The 21,630-nt window shown below is 52.9% G+C and overlaps 1 protein-coding gene across 2 annotated transcripts in view; it reads right to left on the reverse strand.

Moving 5' to 3' along the window:
* Positions 1-1,582: 1,582 nt before the first annotated feature.
* The window catches only part of Crhr1 (corticotropin releasing hormone receptor 1), a 48,673-nt gene continuing 28,625 nt past the window's right edge, over positions 1,583-21,630 (reverse strand). For both annotated transcript variants that reach the window (XM_052755673.1, XM_052755674.1), the window contains exons 4-13: positions 17,202-17,287; positions 8,450-8,556; positions 7,602-7,722; positions 7,270-7,423; positions 6,990-7,050; positions 4,192-4,264; positions 3,769-3,854; positions 3,431-3,566; positions 3,221-3,262; positions 1,583-2,742 (exon numbers count right to left, since the gene is read on the reverse strand). In XM_052755673.1, coding sequence (XP_052611633.1) covers positions 2,602-2,742; positions 3,221-3,262; positions 3,431-3,566; positions 3,769-3,854; positions 4,192-4,264; positions 6,990-7,050; positions 7,270-7,423; positions 7,602-7,722; positions 8,450-8,556; positions 17,202-17,287 — 1,007 coding nt within the window. In that variant the 3' untranslated portion in view covers positions 1,583-2,601. The remainder of the gene's footprint in view (positions 2,743-3,220; positions 3,263-3,430; positions 3,567-3,768; positions 3,855-4,191; positions 4,265-6,989; positions 7,051-7,269; positions 7,424-7,601; positions 7,723-8,449; positions 8,557-17,201; positions 17,288-21,630) is intronic.

Here is a 21,630-nt window from a genome sequence, read left to right on the forward strand (position 1 = left end):
TGTTTGGCCCTTCCACATAGTGGTGTGTGTCAATCCACTCACAGACAGAGGAGGCTCCCCCCTCACCCCCCACCCCCACAACCTCAGAGCAGAATGGCCCCTGATGTCCACTGAGGGGCCTGCCCAGACACTGCCTGAAGCTGGGAACACATACTTCCCCGCAGCTACTCACTGCTTAGTGTTCCTACTTATCCCGAGGCAGCCTCCTCTTACAGCCTCTGGACAGGAGGCCGGTCCCTCATCTCAACCCGCCCCTGCTCACTCAGGCACACCCAGCTTCTCTGAGACAGCAGCCCTCAGTTTCCTTAGAAAGCAGACCCATGCTGCCACATTGAATGACACCTTGCTCTCTCCCTCTTCTGCTCAGGTTGAAAGACAAGAGTGAAGAACCATCTCAGTGTGACTATTTGACATTCAGCCACTTTAGATCCCTGCGGTCATCTGGCAGGGCTGTCCTTTGCTCTCCCTAGGCCACCCCATACTCCTAAATTGTTGTAGAAGCCTTCAGCTCATTGCTGTCTGGGCGTTCTCTGGGCCTCCCATGCCCACCTCTACTTAAGGGCACACTTCTGCTTGGGTAATTGTCAGGGAGGGCACTCCATGTGTCCTTCAAGAATACACCTGCTCTTCCATCAACCTCCTTGGCACAGCAGGAGGTATGGAGCTTTCCGGCCACAGCCATTTCAGTCTGCTCCTGGCATTTCATGCCACAAACCCTTGTATGCAATTTGTGTGTGTGTGTGTGTGTGTGTGTGTGTGTGTGTGTGTGTGTGTGTGTGTGCATGGATAGGTGACTTTCCTCCCTGGCCAGAGAGACAGAGGCATGTCACAGGTGGCCCTAGGACCCTCATGGGAATTCCACCAGTCTCTGTGCTTACAAGGTACAACATGCTGGCTTCCAGAGGCCTGCAGTGTGCTGCACCTGACAACTGAGACCACATGGATGTGGCCAGTGCAGGGAAACTCATGTCCCTCGGGAGCAGCTCAAATCAGTGAACAATGGGTGACAGGAGTTGGTGGATAAATATCCCAACTCGTGCTCCAGGCTCCTCAGCAAGCCAAAGCTCCAGCCACCTGCCATGGTTGCATGTATGCCGTCCGACCTTTCCCTTTCTCTCCATGCTTGGCCTTCCCCACCTCCGGTCCTGCCTTGAGATTGCCCTGGCAACCACATCTCCATGTCTGCTTCTGGGAAGCCTCCTCACCAAGAGCTGTTTTGTTTTGTTTTGTTTTCCGAGACAGGGTTTCTCTGTGTAGTTTTGGTGCCTGTCCTGGATCTTGCTCTGTAGACCAGGCTGGCCTCGAACTCACAGAGATCCATCTGGCTCTGCCACTCGAGTGCTGGGATTAAAGGTGTGTGCCACCACCACCCAGCAAGAGCTGTTTCTTACTAGGCAAGCATCCTTGGTCACACCCACATCTTCATGTCTGGAGCCCATACCCTGCCTCCAGCCCTCAGGCTCATCCTGGATGGTGTGAGTGGGATCAGGCTTTGTACTATGCAGTAGTCCCTGATTTCTACTTCTCAGAGGGCCCCTATGGCTTACTCCCAGTCCCAGCAGAGTGCAAACCTTCACAAAGGTAGTTGAAAAGATAAATATTATTTATATCACAACTCCCCACCTCGGTCCTGCTGCAGCGCCTCAGTCCTCTGACACAGTGAGAACTGGGCCATTCCATGCCTGGGAGTAAGGGGTCTGTCAGTTAGTTGTCCCAGGAGCCACCTGTCCTGGTTCAGGGCACTTGAGCAAAGGGCCGTTCTTACTTTACTTAGCCTCTGAGCATGTTCCAGAGGCCAGCCAACAAAACTAGTGGCCTGGGCACCCAGGAGACACTACTTCCTTAAAGGCTGGGCCCACTTGATTCTCCCTTACAGGCAACTCAGTCCCCTTCCCAACCCCCACCTTCTCACAAATCAGAAGACACCCAGAGGCAAGAGGTGGTAGGATTTCAGGGCGAGGGGACTGTTGTTGTCAGTGGGTAAGTGACAGAAAGCTGGATTGGCCTGCAGAATAGTAAATGTCTAAGGGTGCAAGGCAGCAAGGCAGGGCTTTCCGGTGGCAGTGCCACGGTGCTGATGACATTCTGGTGGCTCAGGAGTGGCTTCTAGGGTAGTGGAGTGCTATCTGATGATGCCACCAGATTTCTACCGCTATCTCCAGGTCCCCTGACTGGACCATGTGACATTGGTTCTCAGTAACATTCAAAGGCATTGCCAAGATTCAGAGGCTTCACAATCACAGGAGAGAGTTTCCCATGATGCCCTGGGGTAGCAAGTGGCCTCCCGACAGCCGCTGAAGACTAAAGATCTTCGGTGAGCTGCTTTGGGAAAAGACAGCTTTCACAGGGCCCATTAAACTGCTTCAGGGTTTCTACCCCCGGTCTCCATTTCCACTCTCCGAGAAGAATGGGCAGCAGGGAGCCAGATGCTGTGGGCCCAGCCCAATGCTATGAGCCATCGTCTACAGCTGGGCAGGCGCTCAGGTCTGCAGCCCAGGGGTAGGAATGGGAAGGCCGACTGCCTCTGCAGACAGGCTCGCCAGGGAGCTTGCATTATTCCCCCCAGCCTCAGGACTCAGGGGCTGCTCTGTGGCCTGCAGCTCACACTGCTGTGGACTGCTTGATGCTGTGGAAGCTGACTCTGGTGGGGGAGGTGGGGATGGACATGGCGCGGGCCACTCGGGCTCTGATTGAGTGCCTGTCCTGCCACCGATGCCACCTCTTCCGGATGGCAGAGTGGACCTGTGGGCACAGAATAACAGGTGACATCAGAGCTCAGGCTCAGGACACCCCCGCCCCCAGCCCAGCATCCTCTCGGTTGCTACAAGCAGCTACCAGGTGTCACGACAGGATCTATATAATTCATGTAATTACTACTATTGGTTTGCTATTTGTTGAGGCAGTTTTCTCAAGCGAGGAAGGGACACCTTTTTCTAGTCTAACAAAGGTGCCATCTGGCCCTTGCCAATACAGAACCCCTACCCTTCCCAACTCCTCCAAAGACAGAGACCCTATCTTCTAGCCATCCCCCATGCCATGCCTAAAGTCAAAAGGGGAGCTGTCCTCACAGGTGCAGATCAACAGGGATAGGGACTTCTCAAAGTTCCCTGCAGCAACCCTTGGGACCTGGGGAGAGGGAGGGAAGGGAGCCCAGGGCAGAAGAGACATGAGGGGACAGTTCCCAGTCTTGGTAGTCTCAGTCCTGGCCTTAGGTCCTTACCTCACTATTCAGAAAACAGTAGAACACAGACACGAAGAAGCCCTGAAGGGAAGAGGGGAGTCAGAGGTGAGTGGGGTCCTACCAGCCCAGGTTGCTCCAGCCCCCCACCCCCAATCCTCCAGGCCTCTGCCAGAAGAATCCTCACCCATGCAGGTGCAAATATGGTTCTCCTGGAGCCAGAGTGGCAAGGCTCAGGGAGGATGCAGGTACCTGAAAGGACTCCAGAAAAGAGTTGAAGTAGATGAAGACGACCCTGGAGACCTCGTCCTCCCCAGGGTTGACAAAGAATAACATGTAGGTGATGCCCAGGAGGGGCAGCAGCACCAGAGTGGCCTTCACAGCTTTCCTAGGGTGGAACAGAGGCAAGAGTCACAGGCTACCTAGGAGGGGTGAGCCCGATAGCTTTGGGGAGAGTGATGGGTTTGGGAGATGGTCTCTGGGATGTCTAAGAAGGTGGAGCCGCAGTTTCTGGGTTGACTGACTGGCTTGGAAGAGAACTGGTTCAGAGGAGGCTGGTACCTCGGAAGTACCCCTGGGGAGCCAGGTACCTGTACTGAATAGTCTCAGACGTGGTGGATGCCCGGAGTTTGGTCATGAGGATGCGGACAATGTTGAAGAGAAAGATAAAGTTGATCTGCAATTGGAGCACACCAGCAGGAGTGAGGGTGGGTGGCAGGGATGCGGACATGTGGCAGGGATCTATGCAGGACATGGAGGTGGGTGGGCGTAGACGGGACAGGCCCTCGGTCCTCTCAGCTCTGTTCTTGGTGTTTCTCTGCAGGCACTCACCCCGCCCCTCTTCTCTCTCCCTCTCCCACTCTCTCTTCTTCGGTCCTTCTCTCACTAACACTTAGAATTCCTGGCCCAGGTTCCCCTCTGTGGCCACCTAGTAGAGGGTCCTTTCTATCCATGGTGGGCAGATTGCCCCTCCCCATGGAGGCCTGTCTCCTGCTACCTCCCCAGGCTCTTACCAGCAGGACCAGGATCATGGGGCCCTGGTAGATGTAATCAGTGTACACTCCAGGATGTTTGCCAAACCAGCACCTAGAAGACCACAGAAGGAAAGGGAAGGGAGGGGTCAGCAGGGTCCTTCCAGTGGCATAGTACTTGGCCACAGAGCAGTGCTTGACTGGAGCAGGATCAATGCCAGTGGCCAGGAAAGGGCACCCCAATTTCCAAGAAATCCAAGCCAGCAGACTCTGCTTCAGTGCCTCAGTGATCCTATTTGCAAAGTGGATGGTACCCTCTGCTATGGGATGTGATCCTATTCGCAAAGTGGATGGTACCCTCTGCTGTGGGATGTGATCCTATCTATCTGTAAAGTGGATGGTACCCTCTGCTATGGGATGTGGTCCTATCTATCTGTAAAGTGGATGGTACCCTCTGCTGTGGGATGTAGTCCTATCTACCTGTAAAGTGGATGGTACCCTCTGCTGTGGGATGTGGTCCTATCTATCTGTAAAGTAGATGGTACCCTCTGCTGTGGGATGTGGTCCTATCTATCTGCAAAGTGGATGGTACCCTCTGCTGTGGGATGTGAAGTTGGAGCAAGCTCTGTGGAGGGAGGCCCGTGAAAAAGGCCCCTGAACAGCCATCACCCTCATCCATGCCGTTGTGACTATTTGTAAGGGACCCTTAAGATGGGACCTACTGTTGACATTCCCTCATAGGAAGGGGAGGTAGGGAGGGAGGGTCAACGAACCCTTACCTGAGATTCCAGCCATTTCCTCCTATACTTCTAGGCCCCTTATAGATAGTTCTGCCCTAACTGCACATAGCCTCATGTCTTAGGAGGTGCTAGAATTTATAGAGTTAACTGGAGGTGAGACTCCATTTATGTGGCTATAGGGAAGTCATTACCCATGCTGTGGGGAAACTTTTTAGTGGTGTGGCTACTTTGAGGTCACCAATGCTCTTAAAAATAACCCTTCACCTATGCTCTGTAAGTGATCCCAGTAAATTCACTGGTTTCCCCAGTTGGACTTCTGTGAATTGCATTTGAGTTTGTCGTTGGACCCCTACATGGAAGGGGTAGCTGCTTATATTTCTCAGGGAAAGAGTTCTCAAAACATCAAGCCAGAAACAGCCTGGAGCCTGGCCTTAGCCCTGCGATCTCCAGCGCCCACAAAGGGGTTCTGGGAGTGGCTGTGGGCTAACATGCTCACTGCCCTTCCACCTAAGTAGTTACTAACAGCTAGACATTTATGTCGGACTCCATTGGAGAGCAGCCTGTGCAGGAGAGATGTCACAGTCAACATCTATGGCAAGAGGTAGGGCTGCTTTGTAGTCTCCTGAGCTGCCCGTTAGCAAGATCGGGGAGAATAGGTGGGGACAGGGCAAATCGGAAGTCCTGTGTCCTTATGGGCATATGGATTTGCAATGGATGCTTCTGCAAACTAGAATGTGAAGTTTGTATATGCGACCTTCTGGCTGTAACAAGTTTGTTTAACACTACTCAGGTCATATACCACTGTTTGTGGGCTCCAAACTGAGGCCTCTGCTCATCCTCCCCCTGCTCCCATGTTCATACACCCAGAATCCTTCCGCTGCACTGCCTGCATCTGTCCACCAGATGGGGCTTCAGGGCTGCTCAGACCTAATTTTCTTTTTAGCTGGCACCCTTTCTGCTCCAGGGTGGGAAGGCAAGTAATTGGGCTTTCCCTGCCTCTCTCTCCCTTTCTTCTCCCCCTCTCTCACCCCCACCTCTTGTACTCACATTTTCACATCCTACAAAGCACAGGCACCCCCATCCAGGAATTCCCAAGAGGATCCCTGGGAACACCCCACCCCCACTTCAGTGAACTGGCTTCCTGCAGCCTGCCGCCTACCCGCCCGCCGCTGTGCAAGCACTCCAGCCTGAGGCAGAAGGAACCACTTTCACAAATGTGGATGATACTCTTCCAGACTTCTGGTGCAGCCCAGTGCGGGGAGAGGAGGGCCTGCCACTGTGAACCCCCAGTCAAGCAGTCAGCCAGCTGGGATCTGGAAATGCTTATGGGACTGGCTTCTGCTTTGCCTGGTTCCTCCCAACTTCTCATTCTATGAAGTTCTCAATCTTAGCTTCACACTGGAACCAACCACCCTGTTACCCAGACCACACCTCAGGCCCATAGCGTGGAGCTCTAAGGTACAGAACTTTCTAGGTCTTCCCATATGATTCTTGTGAGGGGTAGCTGGGAATCCCGACACGTGCAAGCTGTGACTTCAGGGTTGACTGGGAATGCACGAGTCTGCTTTACTAACAACCCGAGGCTTCGGAGAGGAGCCGGAAGAGTCTTTGAAAGCACCTGGACCAGTTTCCATTAAACCCATACAATCTTGTTGTAAAACACGCCTCGATGGTATTTTGTGGCATTTACTGGGTACCAGGCACTATTCTACGTGCTTGAGTGTGCACGGATGCACTTCTTCCTCACTACAGCTTTGGGATAGTAGCTAGAATGAAGATGCCCATTTCACAGATGAGGAAACGGAGGCCTGCTGTGACAGCCCTAAGGTCACATAGCTACTTAGTGATGGCACAATTCAGACCCTGGGCTGCCTGACTTTTGGTATTGCTCTCCTTAAAACTTCAGACAGGTGACAGGCTGGGACCCTGGCTGTCTGGCTCCACCTTTGGCAGAGCCCTGGAAAGGACCTTTGAATTGAGGCCAGTGCTCAGCTCTGCCTTTGTTGATGCAGAAGCCACTGTGTTTATAGGACAAACAATGGCCAAAGTCCCCTGGGGAGCATGCTGAAGAGCTAGGCTCTGATCTCACAAGTGACTTACTTTTCATTGTCGTAGTACAGCTTCCCGATGGCCCATGCCACAATGATGGGGAAAGGTACACCTGAGGAAGAGAAGGGCTGTCACTGAAACTTGGATGGAAGACCCCAGGACAGCCCAGGAACTATAGCAGAGCAGGGACTTCTGGGAGTTGAGTTCCGATGCTTCCTTCATGGGGATCCCACTACTCTCACCCCTAAGAAGGGTGCACACACCACCCTCCTGACCCGGACAGCCCACATCCTTGGTGAGGAGACTCAGGGGCAGGGCTGGCCCAGCTCACCCCAGCCAATGCAGATGAACATCCACTTGCGCAGACGGTCAGTGGAGTACGTGAGCACAATGGCCGTATGCAGGTAGCAGCCCTCACCAAACATCCAGAAGAAGTTGGTGACGTGGAAGTAGTTGTAGGCAGTTGTCACCAACCTGCACCATCCCTGCCCCAACCAGAGATGACAATGAGCTTGGGGGTGGTCAGGGACAGTGCCCCACCCTCACGCTCTTCGGGGTCCTTGTTCTGTGGGTACCCAGGCCTGGCCCTTCTACAGGGCAGCTCCACTCTAGCCCCTCTGACCCAGGCTTGGACTTTTCTGTCTCCCTAGCTGGGGGACGCACCACATTGCTCTGGTGGATCTCGGGGCTCATGGTGAGCTGGACCACAAACCACGTGGCGTTGCGCAGGATGAAAGCCGAGATGAGGTTCCAGTGGATGATGTTTCTCAGGCACCGGATGCTCCTGGGGCAGCGGGAGAGGGCAGGTGGTAACAGCAATAGCAGGAGAGAGATGGGGGAGGGATGAGGGCAGGTGCCAGCATCCCTCCAGCCCAGACGCAAGATGGAGGAGGGACTAAAGCCTGGAGTGAGTGGGGCTGACTGGTTGGCCTGAGCGCCACAGGGCCTTTCCTATCTGGGGCCACCAAGATACCCGCTCCTGGCAGAGCCTGGTGTGGTCAGGGGTTCCCCCTTTGTTCTCCACACTGCAGGATTGAGAGGCAGAGGGCTAGCAAAAAAGAGAGAACTTCAACAGTAAGGCCCTCTTGACTGTCAGTTCCTGGTCCCACCCACTCCCAGCTTTTTCCTATCACTTGGGCCATGACACATTTGACCTTGAGACAGGGATATCACTCTATGGAACTCTCACCGCCAAGGATCTACCTGCCCGATAACCCCAAGAGGGATGAGGACCAACTTTAGAAGTTGGTAACACGGGTGAGCCTGGGTTTTGTTCCTTACTCTGCTTCCTCCAGCAGCTGCTGGGGGGAAAGGACAGATCTGACTCTGGCAGAGTCCTAAGAGACCCAAGATTCCCACAGACGCTCGCTACTCCCTTGTACTCAAGTGGGAGGCAGGCTACCCCTTCGTCAGCACCCTCATCCTGGAGCTACGCCTGTATCTTCTCTGCCTCAGCCGCGCATGCTCAGGGGCCCAGGGGTTAGCCGGAAGCAGTGCCTGGGCCTTCTCACCTGAGACGCAGAAAGAGGACAAAGGCCACCAGGAGGGCCACCAGGGAGATGCAGTGGCCCAGGTAGTTGATGATGATGGCAATGTGGTAGTGCACTTTGCTCTTCTTCTGAGGCAGGAGAGAGAGTCAGAGTTGAGGCTCCCGCACACCCACACCTCTGCACCCACTGAACAAAACAGCGCCGTGAGGACAGCACTGGGGAGGGGTGTTGGGGGGAAGAGTGGGGAACAGTCACAGGGTTTGCCCTGCTCCAGAGTGACCCTGTGAGCCATGTGCCACCTTGGAGTAGCACCACCCACTTGGGCCAGTCTGTCTGCCACGCTGTGCAGTTAGACAGACAGGAATCGAAGCGGCACCCATGTCACACAGGGTTCCCGAGTCACCTTAACAAACACTGTACCCACCCACACACAGACTCCTGTGCTCGCAGATGCTCATGCCTCATTCTGTCCTGACACCACGGCTGTGGTGGGTGCAGAGACTCTGAGATTTCATCCCTCATTCACTTCTGAACTGAATCCCCACCTTCCTGGTCACACCTGAGTCTGGCTGCACCAGGACCTGGGTTTGGATCCCTGGCACCCACATGAAAGCCAAGTGTGACTGTGAGGATCTGGAATCTCAACAGGGTAACAGAGAAGCTGGATCCCTGGGGTCCTGGCCTGCTATCCCAGCAACACTGTCAGCTTCAGGTTTAGTGAAGAGACTCCTGTCTCAAAAAAAAATTAGGTAGAAAACACCCTACATCCGCCTCTGACCTCCATAGGCACTCATGGATGTGTTTTCCCCCATGTGTCTATGTATGAACACATGCATGTACCGTACACATACCCCTGAAAGAAAGAACATACATTCCTCATTCCCAGAGCCTTTCCCTACTCCTTGCCTGGCCCAGGGGCTGCCCCAAGTGAACAATATCTCTTCATTCTCTCCCTTCTTAGATTTCTTCCCCTCTTTCTGGATAGCAGAAATGGAAGCCAGGGCCTTGAGCCGGCTAGGCAAATGCTGTGCCTACTATGAACTACATCCTCAGCCATTCGTAATTTTTAAAAAACATTTTAATTACATTTATTTATTTGTTTGTTTGTTTGTTTATTTGAGACAGGGTTTCTCTGTGTAGCTTTGGAGTCTTTCCTGGAACTCCCTCTGTAGCCCAGGCTGACCTCGAACTCACAGAGATCCGCCTGCCTCTGCCTCCCGAGTGCTGGGAATAAAGGTGTGTGCCACCACCATCCGGCTCAATGACATTTATTTATTCAGTGTGTGTGTGTGTGTGTGTGTGTGTGTGTGCAGGAGCATGAGGATGGCCGTCTGTGTCATGGCTTGTGTGTGGAAGTTAAGGACAACTTGCACAAGCCAGGTCTCTTCTTTCACCAGGCGATCCTGGAGATTAAACTCAGTTTGTCACACTCAGTGCCACCTTTACCCACCGAGCCTTCTCTCTGGCCCCTGACTTTCTTAATTATTCAATTGTGAGTATACAACCGAAGCTACTGGCACACGTGTGAGAGCCTTCACACCCAGAGTTTTCCTCACACTAAAGCTTCAAAGTGACTCTGTGGAAAAAGCTGCAAACGCATCCGTAGCTTCCTTTATGGGAAAAGAAACCCAGAGGTATGAAGGCTTGTTCAAGATTACCAACTGCAGCTTAAAAACCATCTCTTACCTACATGTGCAGCTTGGCAAGACACTGATGTTACAAACCAAGTCCTTACTTCATAGCGGCCCAGCTCTCTGTAGATTCCCAGTGCAAAACTCCCAGGCACCCTTTCCTAGGCCCCAGGAAGGCGGGACATCACATGAGCAGCTCATGCCTTGGGAGCCCTAAGACCCCAGGATCGTGAGTGGAGATGGCAGGAAGCAAGGGGAGGGGTCCGTTCTGCCCTTCAAATGCCAAGGGTCTCTAAGGGCCTTTGGCAGATGTCAGGATCCCACCAGAGGCTCCAGACAGGCATGCACATGGCAAAGCCTGTCTGGAATCAGGACTTGATTCTCTTTTATTAAATTTTCCACACATCCATGCTGAGAAGCCCCTGGGTAATAACAACATCTGTGGTGCTGAGCTGCTGCCATGCCCCAGCTTTCTCTCTGGACCTGGGAGGGAGAGGGAAGAAGGGCTTGCTGGCCTCTTCTGTCAGAGCCCCCCCCCCCCCCCCGCATGCTCCACTTGCTCATCGGGGTGCAGCTGGGCAGTTTTGAGAGAAGTCATTACTAAGCACGTACTGTATGCTGGGTCCCAGACCATAATCTGCAGTGATGTCACTGAGACTGGCCCTGCACTCTCGTTTTCTGGTTGGAAAGGCCACACAATTGATCCAAGCTGTACAGTTAGCAATCAGAACCCGGGCCAGCCTGGCTCTTAGGGTCCTCTTCTCCTTCTACCCTTAGGGTTAGGAGGAGAACAAGCAGGGATTAGGGGAAAGGCACTCTCTGGGGGGCTCTCATCTCTGCTGGGTCCAGGACCTTGGTGGAGGGGCTTCGGCAGAGAGAGTGCAGCTCAGGAGGGTTTTTCTTCAATGAAGGTCGGAATGGAAAAACAAAGCCCAATGCCTCAGGGGCCAGAGATCCAGCTGGGTCAAGCTCTGGGTTCTACCTGCCTCACACCTCAAGGGCCTGATGCAATCCAAGGACCAGAACACCAAGACAGCTTCAGGGATGGCAATGTCATGGAGAGAGTGCCAGAGACACCCGAGACATGGCAGCTGCTCTGATATGAATATGAAAGTCTAAGTGCTGGAAACATGGTGCCCAGTACAGAGCTGTTGGATGCGGGGCCTCCCAGCAGAGTGGGTACCTCGCTGCAGGATCTGGTTCCTTCTAAGAGGATGTGAGGCCCATCTGCTTTCTCTCTTTGCCCTCTGTCATGAGACGACACAGGAGGAAGGTCTTTGCAAGACGCTAGCCCTCAACCTTGGCTGTCTCAGCTTCCAGAACCAAAAGCCAATCCATTTCTAGTCATTATAAATGACCCACAAGCTGGGGATGCAGCCCAGCTGACAGAGTGCTTGCCTAGCACGCATGAAGCCTTAGGTTCGAGTCTTAGCAATCCATAACACCAGGAGTGGTGGCCTATGCCCGTAAGCCCAGAACTCAGGGCTTGGGCTTATAGGAACGGGAGTTCAAGTTTAAAAAGTTTGTTTAGATTTGTTTATTTTATCTTTATGTCTGAGAGTGTTTTGTCTGCATGTATGCATGTGCATCAAGGATGTGCCTGGTGCCTGCAGAGGTCAGAAGAGGGCATTGGATCTCCTGGAACTGAAGTTACAGATGGCTGTGAGTCACGGTGTGAACGTCTGGGATGGAACCTGGGTGGGTGCAAAGAGCAAGTGCTTTTGACAGCTGAGCCGTCTCTCCAGCCCCTCATTTAGATACAAAGTTTGAGGTTAGCTTGGACCACATGTGATCTTGTATCAAAAATTAAAAGACCCGCCGGGCGGTGGTGGCGCACGCCTTTAATCCCAGCACTCGGGAGGCAGAGCCAGGCGGATCTCTGTGAGTTCGAGGCCAGCCTGGACTACCAAGTGAGTTCCAGGAAAGGCGCAAAGCTACACAGAGAAACCCTGTCTCGAAAAACCAAAAAAAAAAAAAAAAAAAAAAAAAATTAAAAGACCCAATCTTAAGTATTCTGTTCCAATAACAAAACCAGATCAAGACAGTTGCCAATACTCTGAGAGATGAAGCCATCCAGTGGCACCCAGGCCGAACAGTGACACTGAGAAAGTTCCATTAACAACCAGAGCTCCAGTCAGCACTGTCCAGAAAGACACCTAGCAACACCCAGAGAGGGAGCCAGCAGCACCCCAAGGAAAAGCTAGTAATATCCCACGAGGTTGCTAAGGACACCTGGAGAGACTAGCCAGTAAATGTCTCAAGAGACAGCCAATGATCTCCCCAGACTCCCTGTAAAAGATGTCAGTGACATCCTGAGTCCTGGGGACAAGCTATCAGGAACTGCTGATGCGAGCCAGGTGGTGGTGGTGGTGGTGGTGGCGGCGGCGGCGGCGGCGGCGGCGGCGGCGGCGGCGGCGGCGGCACACGCCTTTAATCCTAGTACTCGGGAGGCAGAGCCAGGCAGACTGAGAGTTCGAGGCCAGCCTGGTCCACAGGCACCAAAACTACACAGAGAAACCCTGTCTCGAAAAAACCAAACACACACACACACACACACACACACACACACACACACACACACACACACACACAAACACACGAGAACTGCAGAAGCCACTGTATTCCCAAAGCACAAACTGGACAGAACCAACCCCGGGAAGCTTGAGCAGTACTCTTTCCTTGTCCAGTCTGGAGACCTGAGATCCACTGGCTCCCTAAGGAGGGTGGCACAGTGGGGTGTTGGAGAGGGACCTCTGTCTGTGCTGTGCCCTCAAGACCAGACTCTCACAAGCAGTTTCTGCTGAGCTGATTCTGACCAGGCTGGAAGAAATCCTCTTGCCCCAGAGGCCAGCACCATCAGACCTGTTCAGATGCCCTGCCAGGATGAAAGCAATGAGCTCTCCACAGCTCCTTCCGGGTGGCCTGCCTCTCTCACTCCCCATCCCTGCTCATCATACTTGGGTCATTTCCTGTCCATCTGGCTTCCTGAGCTGCCTCTGTTACTCCTCTGTGGGTGGTCCACACCTCTAGTTCTTAAAGTGTGGTCCTTAAACCAGCAGCAACAGCAGCCAGGAGTTTGCAGACATCTCAAGAAAGGCAGAGTCGAGCCCCACCCCAGATGCACAGAATCAGAGCCTTCCCTTTAACAAGAAGCCCAGGAAGTTGCTGAGCATCTGAACATCTTAGCAGCTCATTCCAATCATTGCCCCACCTCCAGCCTTGACCCCTGGCTCATAAGCTCTCAGAGTCCCTTTCACGTCCCCACTGGAACCTCCCAGGAAGAGCTTGAGGCCTTGTGCTCAGTGGGGTGTGGGGGAGGAGACAGTATTTGTTTCAGGGGAACAGATAATAGTTGAGGACAGTGTAAACGGTCACTTTGTGGGTGAAGCTATAGGAAGCAGAAGTTAGTGCAGGCAGGGTGGTCCTGGGGGGGCTCTGTGCCATCCCTGGCCTAGATGAATCAAGTTTCCCAGCTGAGGACCTGTCTCTAGGAGGTGCCCACTGTGGACACATCTCTGCACCTGACGTCTCCGTGCCCTCACAAGTTTCATTTCTCAGGCAGCCTTCTGAGGACCCTGTGGTGATTTGAATGAGAATGATTCCTAAGGGCTCTTATGTTTGAATATTTGGTCCCCAGTTGGTGGAACTGTTTGGGAAGGATTAGGAGGCGTGGCCTTTATTAGAGGAGGTGTGTCACTGGGGACAGGCTTTAAGGTTTCAAAAGCCCAGGCCATTCTTAGCTCTCTGTCTGCTTCATGGCTGTGCTCAAGAAGCTCTCCATTATTGCTCCCGTGCTATGGCTGCCTTCCTGCTGGCATTCTCCCAGCTGTGACGGTCATGGACTCTAACCCTCTGGAACTGTGAGCCCCCAGTGAAAGGCTTTCTTTTGTAAGTTGTCTTGGTGCTGGTGCAACCGAAAAGAAACTAAGACAGAGTCTTTATTTGCACCCCATCCCCTCCAATGCTTGTGCTTGATCTGGGCTTATCCCAGGCTCAGACCTGAGCAAGCTGCTGCTCATTCAGCTAGACGCTTGCCTCTTTGTAAATCTGAGAGGACAGAGAAGCTTGGAGGCTAGGGGCTGGCAGCAGAGATGGTATGCTCCCCAAAGGAACTGGTCACTTAGAGCAGCCATGCAGCCAGGCCAGCAGGGGCAGCCAGGGAAGAGCAGCAGAGCCAGACAGAGCTGGGCCAGGTAGGGCTGAGTCACTGCATGGTATATGTGGGTCTCAGTTCCACCAAGTCAGGACCCATGCGATCTGGAGTTTCCTCATCCATGCCACCTTCTCTCGGTTACCCTGCCACCTATCCTGACTTCCTGGGGGAAGACTGAGGCGTGGTGGGAGGATAAATCTCCTTTCTTTGCCAAGGTTCAAGCTGATACCCTCTCCCTCCCGCCTGGAGCCAAGAGCTGAGTTATTCTTAGCCTTGCTAGGGGATTTCAACAAAGTTCCCTGCTCAAGGTCACAGAACATGGGAGCACCTTTAGCCGTCTCTAGACCCCAAACTGGCTACCCCCAGGCCAATCCTTCTCCAATCACGCTGCCAAAGAGGGGTGCTCCTAGTCTCCTTACCTAACCTTGCTGGTGGAAGGGAGGGAGACTCCCATCCTGACAGGTGTCCTAGAAGGGAGGCTTCTGTGAGCCCCCACATCAGCCAATCAGAAGAAAGGAGATTAAGTTAGGGCAAGAGAGGTGGGAATCCTGAGTCAGGAGACTGAGAGGCGGGTCAGGAACTTGAACTGTGGAGACTCCAGCTTTGCCCAAATCCAAGGGCCAGATGCCTGTTGCTGCATGTGGTAGTGGGGATGTCAGTCTCATTGCGGGACAGCTGGAGAGGCATCAGACGCCTCCATTAACCTTGCAGCTGGGTAGCCACAGTAGGAGGGACAGAAGACTTCTGCTTTGCCAACATGCTCCCATCTGCACCACCCCTCTCTGGGCAGGAACCGTGGCTTTGAGAGGCTATCTGACCTGCCTTTCAGAGCATAAGCCCATCTCTTTCCCACTGCCTCCTCTACTGGAGGCTGGAGAAGGAGTCTCCTGCCCCACCATTTTCTGGCACACCTGCTTCCTAGTTGGGCTCTGACTCTCGCCCAGCCTAGGCTTGCTCAAGTTGGCTCATAGCGGGGTCAGAGTCAGACAACCAAGCTGGTGAGGCCTCGTTGGATCCAAGATGCCAGATAACCTTCATGCTGCATCCCGAGGAGCCTTCCCACCTAATAGACAGCAGCATGACATCCTTTCAGCTGAAACTGACCTGGCTTCTAGAAGAAGACATCAATAGCTTGGTGGCTTAAAGCCAAATAGTCTGGGGTGGGGCAAGCCACTGTCCCCATCCGCCTTGCTTCATTACTGGTTCTGAACTATGACTCCAGTGCACATTCACACTCTGGCTATGCGACACTGTATGTTACTTCCCACTTTCCAGGCTTCGGTTTCTCACTTTCGCTTCATGTGCAGTCTCCCTGGGTCACCTGTTAAAAATGCCAGTTCCTGGGATTGGGGTACAGTCCTGTGGGAAAAGTGCTTACTATGGGAGCATGAGGACTGGAGTTTAACTCTCCACATAAGAGCTGAGGACTGGGACGAAGCGATGGCTCAGTGGTTAAGGGCACTGTGTTGCTCTTCCAGAGGACCCGGTTCCAGGGTTTCTGATGCCCTCTTGCCTTTTCAGGCACCAGGCACACATATGGTACACAGGCACACATATGGTACACAGGCACACATGCAGGCAAAACACTCATAAAAAATAAGAAAAATAACTTTGAAAGCTGAGTGGCTGTGGCGGCCCATCTGTAGCCTCGATGCTTGGTGGGCAAGACGTGATCTCTGAGGCAAGCTGCCTAGTTAGACCAGCTAAGTTGCTGAGCTTTGGGTTCAGTAAGAGACTCTACCTCAGTAAATAAAGTGGAGAGTGATCTGAGAAGATACCCTCTGCTGTCCACACAGATACATACATGTGCACATGCACCCACACACATGTGATCAGGAATATGCACATACATGCACACATACCACATACACATTTAAAAATGCCCATCCCCAGGTTGTCCCTGGAAAGTTTGACCTAATAGGTTCTGGCGCTTGTGTGTGAACAATTGCTCTGGGTGAGATTACGCAGGTCTGGAAATCTCAGGTTGAGGTGGAGGGTCTCCAAATTCCTTTCTAACTCAGGCCTTCCAGATGATGGGATTCCCAGGATCCCCTGGACCAGTCTGCCTTCTTCCTCACTCCTAAGGCACAGGGACCTGGCAGCCTGACCCCGCCCTCTGCAGGAGGGTTAAGGAGGACTGTATGTAGAGGCACAGAGGAACCCACACATTCACGCACCTGCCAAGTTTAAAAACCAAGACTGAGAATAAAGACTGGCCCACTAAGTTACGGCACATCTGGAGAGTGGATATTATAGAATATGTATCCAAATGTAAAGAGAATGAGGATGCCCGCTCTAAACTGACATGAACAACCTCTGGGAAAGATGGCTACATGAAGAAGCAAGCGTCAAGTAGTCTGTTTAACAGGTGACGTGTTGGGCTAAAAACATTATGCACAGACACACTGACTCGCACAGGCAGAACGCATGAGAAACTGGCTAGGGACAGCAATGGGAGGGGGCACTTCTTGCTGTGTTCCCATCTGTACCTTTTACATTTTGCATTCCATGTAAGCAACAGCTGCTCAAAACCACTGAAGTTTTGCAAAGCGTCTCTGGGGCTTTTTTAAACTGCATCATCGCCCCCTTCCAGCCTTGGTTCTGACACAGGCCCCATGGCTGCTGGACCCTGATGTCACTGTTTGGTGTCAGTGTGGATCCAGCTACTGTCTGGCTTGATGGCACCCCAGCCCTGTCCCACACTCAGTGCAAGCAGCCAAAGATCAATGAGAGAGGAAGGAAGGAGGGAGGGAGGGAGGGATGGACGGAGGGAGGGAGAGATAGAGGTGGGAAGGGAGGAAGGAAGGAAGAGGGACCAAGACTGAATTCACTATACTCAGCATGTCCAGCAGCTCCCCACCAGCTTCCCCAGGGCAGACCCTCAATACCAGCTTCTGAAAAGTTCCCAGGCGGCAACTGGCCATGTGGCAGGCACCCAGCTTGTGCCGGTGGCCCTGGCCTGCCCCTCAGTATGGTAGCCTATCCTCACCTCTTCGTTGAGAATCTCCTGGCACTCAGAGTAATTCACACGGGCTGCCCAGCTGCCATTGGCCAGGCACTCTCTGTAGCCATTGTCTGGAAAAAGAAGAAAATCATGACAGAAGAGACATCTGTCTGTCCACACATCCGAGCTAGCACAGGGCCTCCTGGCTGGGACCCCTGGAATAAAACTGGGGGAGGGGCTTCCTGATTGCCCCATGTCCTACCTCTTTCCACCTCCTGTATCACAAAGAGTTACATCTGTGCCCTACAAGCTGCCCACAGGGCGTTGGCTCTGTTAGCCCAAACTGGCATTATCATGGACTTCCCCCACCCCCAGGGGCTATGTTCCCACAAACCCTCTCCAGTGGTACATTCCTAGTTGCTATTCTTCCAAGATGTTCTTGTTTGGGCTCCTGCATAACAACAGAGAATGACAGACCCTGTGACTTGAGACACTGGAAGTGGTGGTGTATGTCTTAATCTTGGCACTTGAGAGACAGAGGCAGGCAGATCTTTGTAAGTTTGAGGTTAGCCTGGTCTACATAGTGAGTTCCAGGCCAACCAGGGCTACATAGTGAGACTATCTTTAAAATGATCCGTGGCTGGGCAAGATCTGGTAGATGAATATGTAGTGACTGCTCACATGGGTGGTTTAGATGGTGGGCTTCCTTGGGTTTGTCCTTCTATGTGGAGTTCTCATATTAGAGTGTTTTACACGTGTAGTGGATACCTGTTCTATGACCCTGAAGCTCAGCCCTAGAGACAAAGCAGGTAACTGCTCTCACCTGCCTATGACCTCAAAGTACAGGCCCCTGGGGCATGGCCTCTTGGCTACCCTTAAGACCTGAGAGTCACGTAGCAGTCCTCTTTGCTCCCTTGTGGGACTTGGATGCGGGACTGACTCAGACTGCAGGAACTGCGTGAGACTGTGCCCCAGCATTCCAGAACCTGTGACAATTTTGTTCTGTACAGTGAGTTTTTCTCCCCTAATAAATTTCGTTGCCCTTTAAGCAGACTCCGTGGATTTCTCGCATTATACATGGGTCAGACTTACAGAAGGTCCCAGTAGTACCATTTCTCTATGGCATGCTGTATTGTCAGAGGCTCCACAGGGGAGGCCTTTGGGTAGGAAAGGGCAGATGGCAGGGGTATGCTGGGGATGATACCAAGTGGTTCTCATGTGGCAGGCAGCTCACTAGTAGGCCTGTTACTGCTGCTCTTGGCCTGGCCTGCGTCACTGGAAAAGAAGACAGGGTATGGCTAAAAAGGTGGGAGATCCTGTGACTGTCAGGCCAAGAGGTGGGGGAGCCTGTGACTGTCAGACCAAGGGGTGGGAGATCCTGTGACTGTCAGGCCAAGAGGTGGGACATCCTGTGACTGTCAGGCCAAGAGGTGGGGGAGCCTGTGACTTTCAGGTCAAGAGGTGGGGGAGCCTGTGACTGTCAGACCAAGAGGTGGGGGAGCCTGTGACTGTCAGACCAAGGGGTGGGACATCCTGTGACTGTCAGACCAAGAGGTGGGGGAGCCTGTGACTGTCAGACCAAGGGGTGGGACATCCTGTGACTGTCAGACCAAGAGGTGGGACATCCTGTGACTGTCAGACTGGACTGTCGCTAGAACTTCACCTCCTAAGGAGGTTTGGGGCGGGGATTCAGGGCTGCTTTACTTAGTTTTAGGGCCTTGGGAGGCAGGGTTGCCCTGAGAGCCCCTTTTATCCACTTCCTGCATAGCCCCTTAGGTAGCAGAGCTGGGAAATCCACTCAGGAGGGAGACCAAGGGGTCTGTACTCTCCTCATCTCCTGTGATGTCTCCCTACCTTATCTGCATCCTCTCTGGAATCAGTACTGTCAACCATGCTTCCTTGTGTTTCTGGCTCTCACTCTAAGCATCACTGGTCATAACAAAAACTGAGCCTGAGTCATCTCCACTGGAGTCTCTCTTACTAGAGTCCACTCTGTGGCTCCAACTGACCCACAGGCTGGAAGAGGACTGGGGAAGCTGCCAGAGCCCCAGTCCCTGGGGTTGGAGCCCTTACAGGGGCCAAAGGCATAGTTCAGCTGTGGCTGAGCAGTTAGAGCCTCTCGGCCCCTCCATTAATTTCCAAAGGTGGAGATGCTCCAGTTGACCTCTAAGGACTATCAGCCTGCGAGCTGCCTCTGTTGGCAGCATCAGGACCAGAGGTAGATGAAGAATGAAGGGCCAGGGGAATTGATGCTGCCTCAACAGAGGGAGCTGGTTTGACCTTCCAAGCTGAAAGGCTGTGGCCTCCTCTCTAACCTGAGAAGCTGCTCTGGCGGCAGCTAGCTGATGGGGGAAATTATCTTTATGGATTTTCCTAGCTCTGTTTGGCCTCGCTGTGAGCAGATCTGTGTCCTAGGCAAAGTTATGATCTGGGCACAGTTGGCAATGAGGCCACAGGCTCTCTACTGGTGTTAAATAAGAGCTGACCCCCAAGGGGCTCACGATGAGGATGTTCTGGGGTATCTGTGGGGACAGGTGGCAAGAACAAGGGGATTGATACAGCATCAACTGGAGGCTGCTTGTAATAGCAGCAGAGAAAGGGGCTTAGGGCAGAGATGGATAGGGAGAGCATAAGGCAGAGAGAGGCAGCCCAAAGCAGGGTTCAGAATAGGGCCGCTAGAGTTACAGAGTCTGGGTTCAAAAGCTGGCACCACCCTTACACAAGCTGTGTGACCTTGGGTGAGTCACTTGACCGCTCTGCTTCCCTGTCTTGAGACAGAGCCATCCTGAAGACACTCTGGCCTCTTTGGGTTAGTATTTTTAGTTAGCAGTTGGAAGCGTACCGGGCATATGGTGTCAGTCTTATGTTTATTATTGTTGTCTCTGGGTTGTATTTATATAACCTTACATAATAGAACATATTACTTGTCTCTATCCAAGGAGGTGCAGGTGGAGATTTTATGAGAGTCTTCTTTGTTCAATGGCTTCCCTCACCCACCCCCATCAAGCATAGGGTGCCTGGATTCTGTTCCCAGGCTGGACCATCGGAAGCAGCAGGCTTTGACCCAGAGAGATGAAGCCTTGCACAGGGGCTTGTTGCCAGGGAGGAGCCAACCTCCTATCTAATTGCTGAGCTGAGCAGTCCTCCTAGAGGATCATGGGAAATTGGGTATTTTTGGAAATGTTTCCCATCCCTTTGAAGATCTGATGCCGCAGGAGGGAGCAGCTTGGAAGTCCTAGCAACACCTCATCAGTAAATGAGTTAATTAGAAGCTAATGATTAGGAGCAGCTCTGCCCCCTCCTGATGCTACCGTGCGCACACTCCCATAGTCTGGCGCCAGGGGCACCTGCATGGGGAGGCTGGCAGCCTGTGCCAGGAAACCAACATCTCAACTTTCTTTTTGGAACTACCGGGTGAGCAAGGGAATATCTTTGACCCAGGGCATATCTTACTCCACCCCCATCCATTCTGCAGTTAAAGAAACAAAGGCTAGAGAGAGCCTAAAGCCAAGGGCTCTTGAACTATGGACTGTCCGTGGATCTAGGGTGTAGGGGACCCATGTAAACTACAGCACTAATGCCCAACAGCACTTCCTGGGATGTGCCCAGCAAACTTTGGTAATCCAGGGTACCCATGGAGAATGGCTGAGGCTGGCTGCCAACGTGGGCAAGGTTATAACCACAGACTGCCTAGGAGCCTCCACTCAGGAATACAGGCAATGGTAGCCTTATGAGTGGGGTGTGACGGGGTGAGATTGGGCACTAGGCCTGAGACTGGAGTGTCTGAGACTGCACAGCAGGCTGGTCGGGAGGATAGGTGTTTTGGAGGTAACCAGACAGGCTCTGGTGCTGCAGTGAAGGGAGAGAACTCCTGGGGAGCTTGGGTATGCCAGCCCATGCTGCCACTGTCCTGGGACAAGGTATGGGGTGTATGCAGAGCAATGTGCAGGCCCTAGACTCTCGAGTTTGGACTCCACCTTCAGGTTCTGTGACCCTGATTAGGTTATCAACCATTCTATGCCTCAGTTTCCTCTACAAAATGTGCCCTACTAAACTGGAGGCTAGCCGACTGCACATCACAGTCTTCTCTTTTCTCTACTTACTGGAGCACTTCTCCTAGAGCCCGTGCCCATTCTGTACTTCTTCTCTTTCTCTTGCCCTTCCCACAGTCATCCTAGCAAACCCTTCTGGCTGTATTCCTAATGCTAACCCCTTCATCCACCTAGTAAAGGAGGGAGGGGCAGGAGGAGAGGTCTGGGATTTTGGAGCGGGAAGAGGTCTTCAGCCTGGTATCCAGGCACTTGTAGCACATGTTTGGAGCTTGGGGATCACCCACCACACCTTCAGGACTGACCCAGGGGCTTCTAACCCCAGAGATCTGGAACCCAACCTCCTTTGTGGGGGCCCCTGGCCTCCGTCTGTTTTTCTCTTGATAGCAGGGACCTGAGTCATTGGTAGGAGAAAGCAAATTAAT

Source organism: Peromyscus californicus, unplaced genomic scaffold (assembly GCF_007827085.1).
Source record: "Peromyscus californicus insignis strain IS unplaced genomic scaffold, ASM782708v3 Scaffold_3__1_contigs__length_106647218, whole genome shotgun sequence".
Lineage (NCBI taxonomy): Eukaryota > Metazoa > Chordata > Mammalia > Rodentia > Cricetidae > Peromyscus > Peromyscus californicus.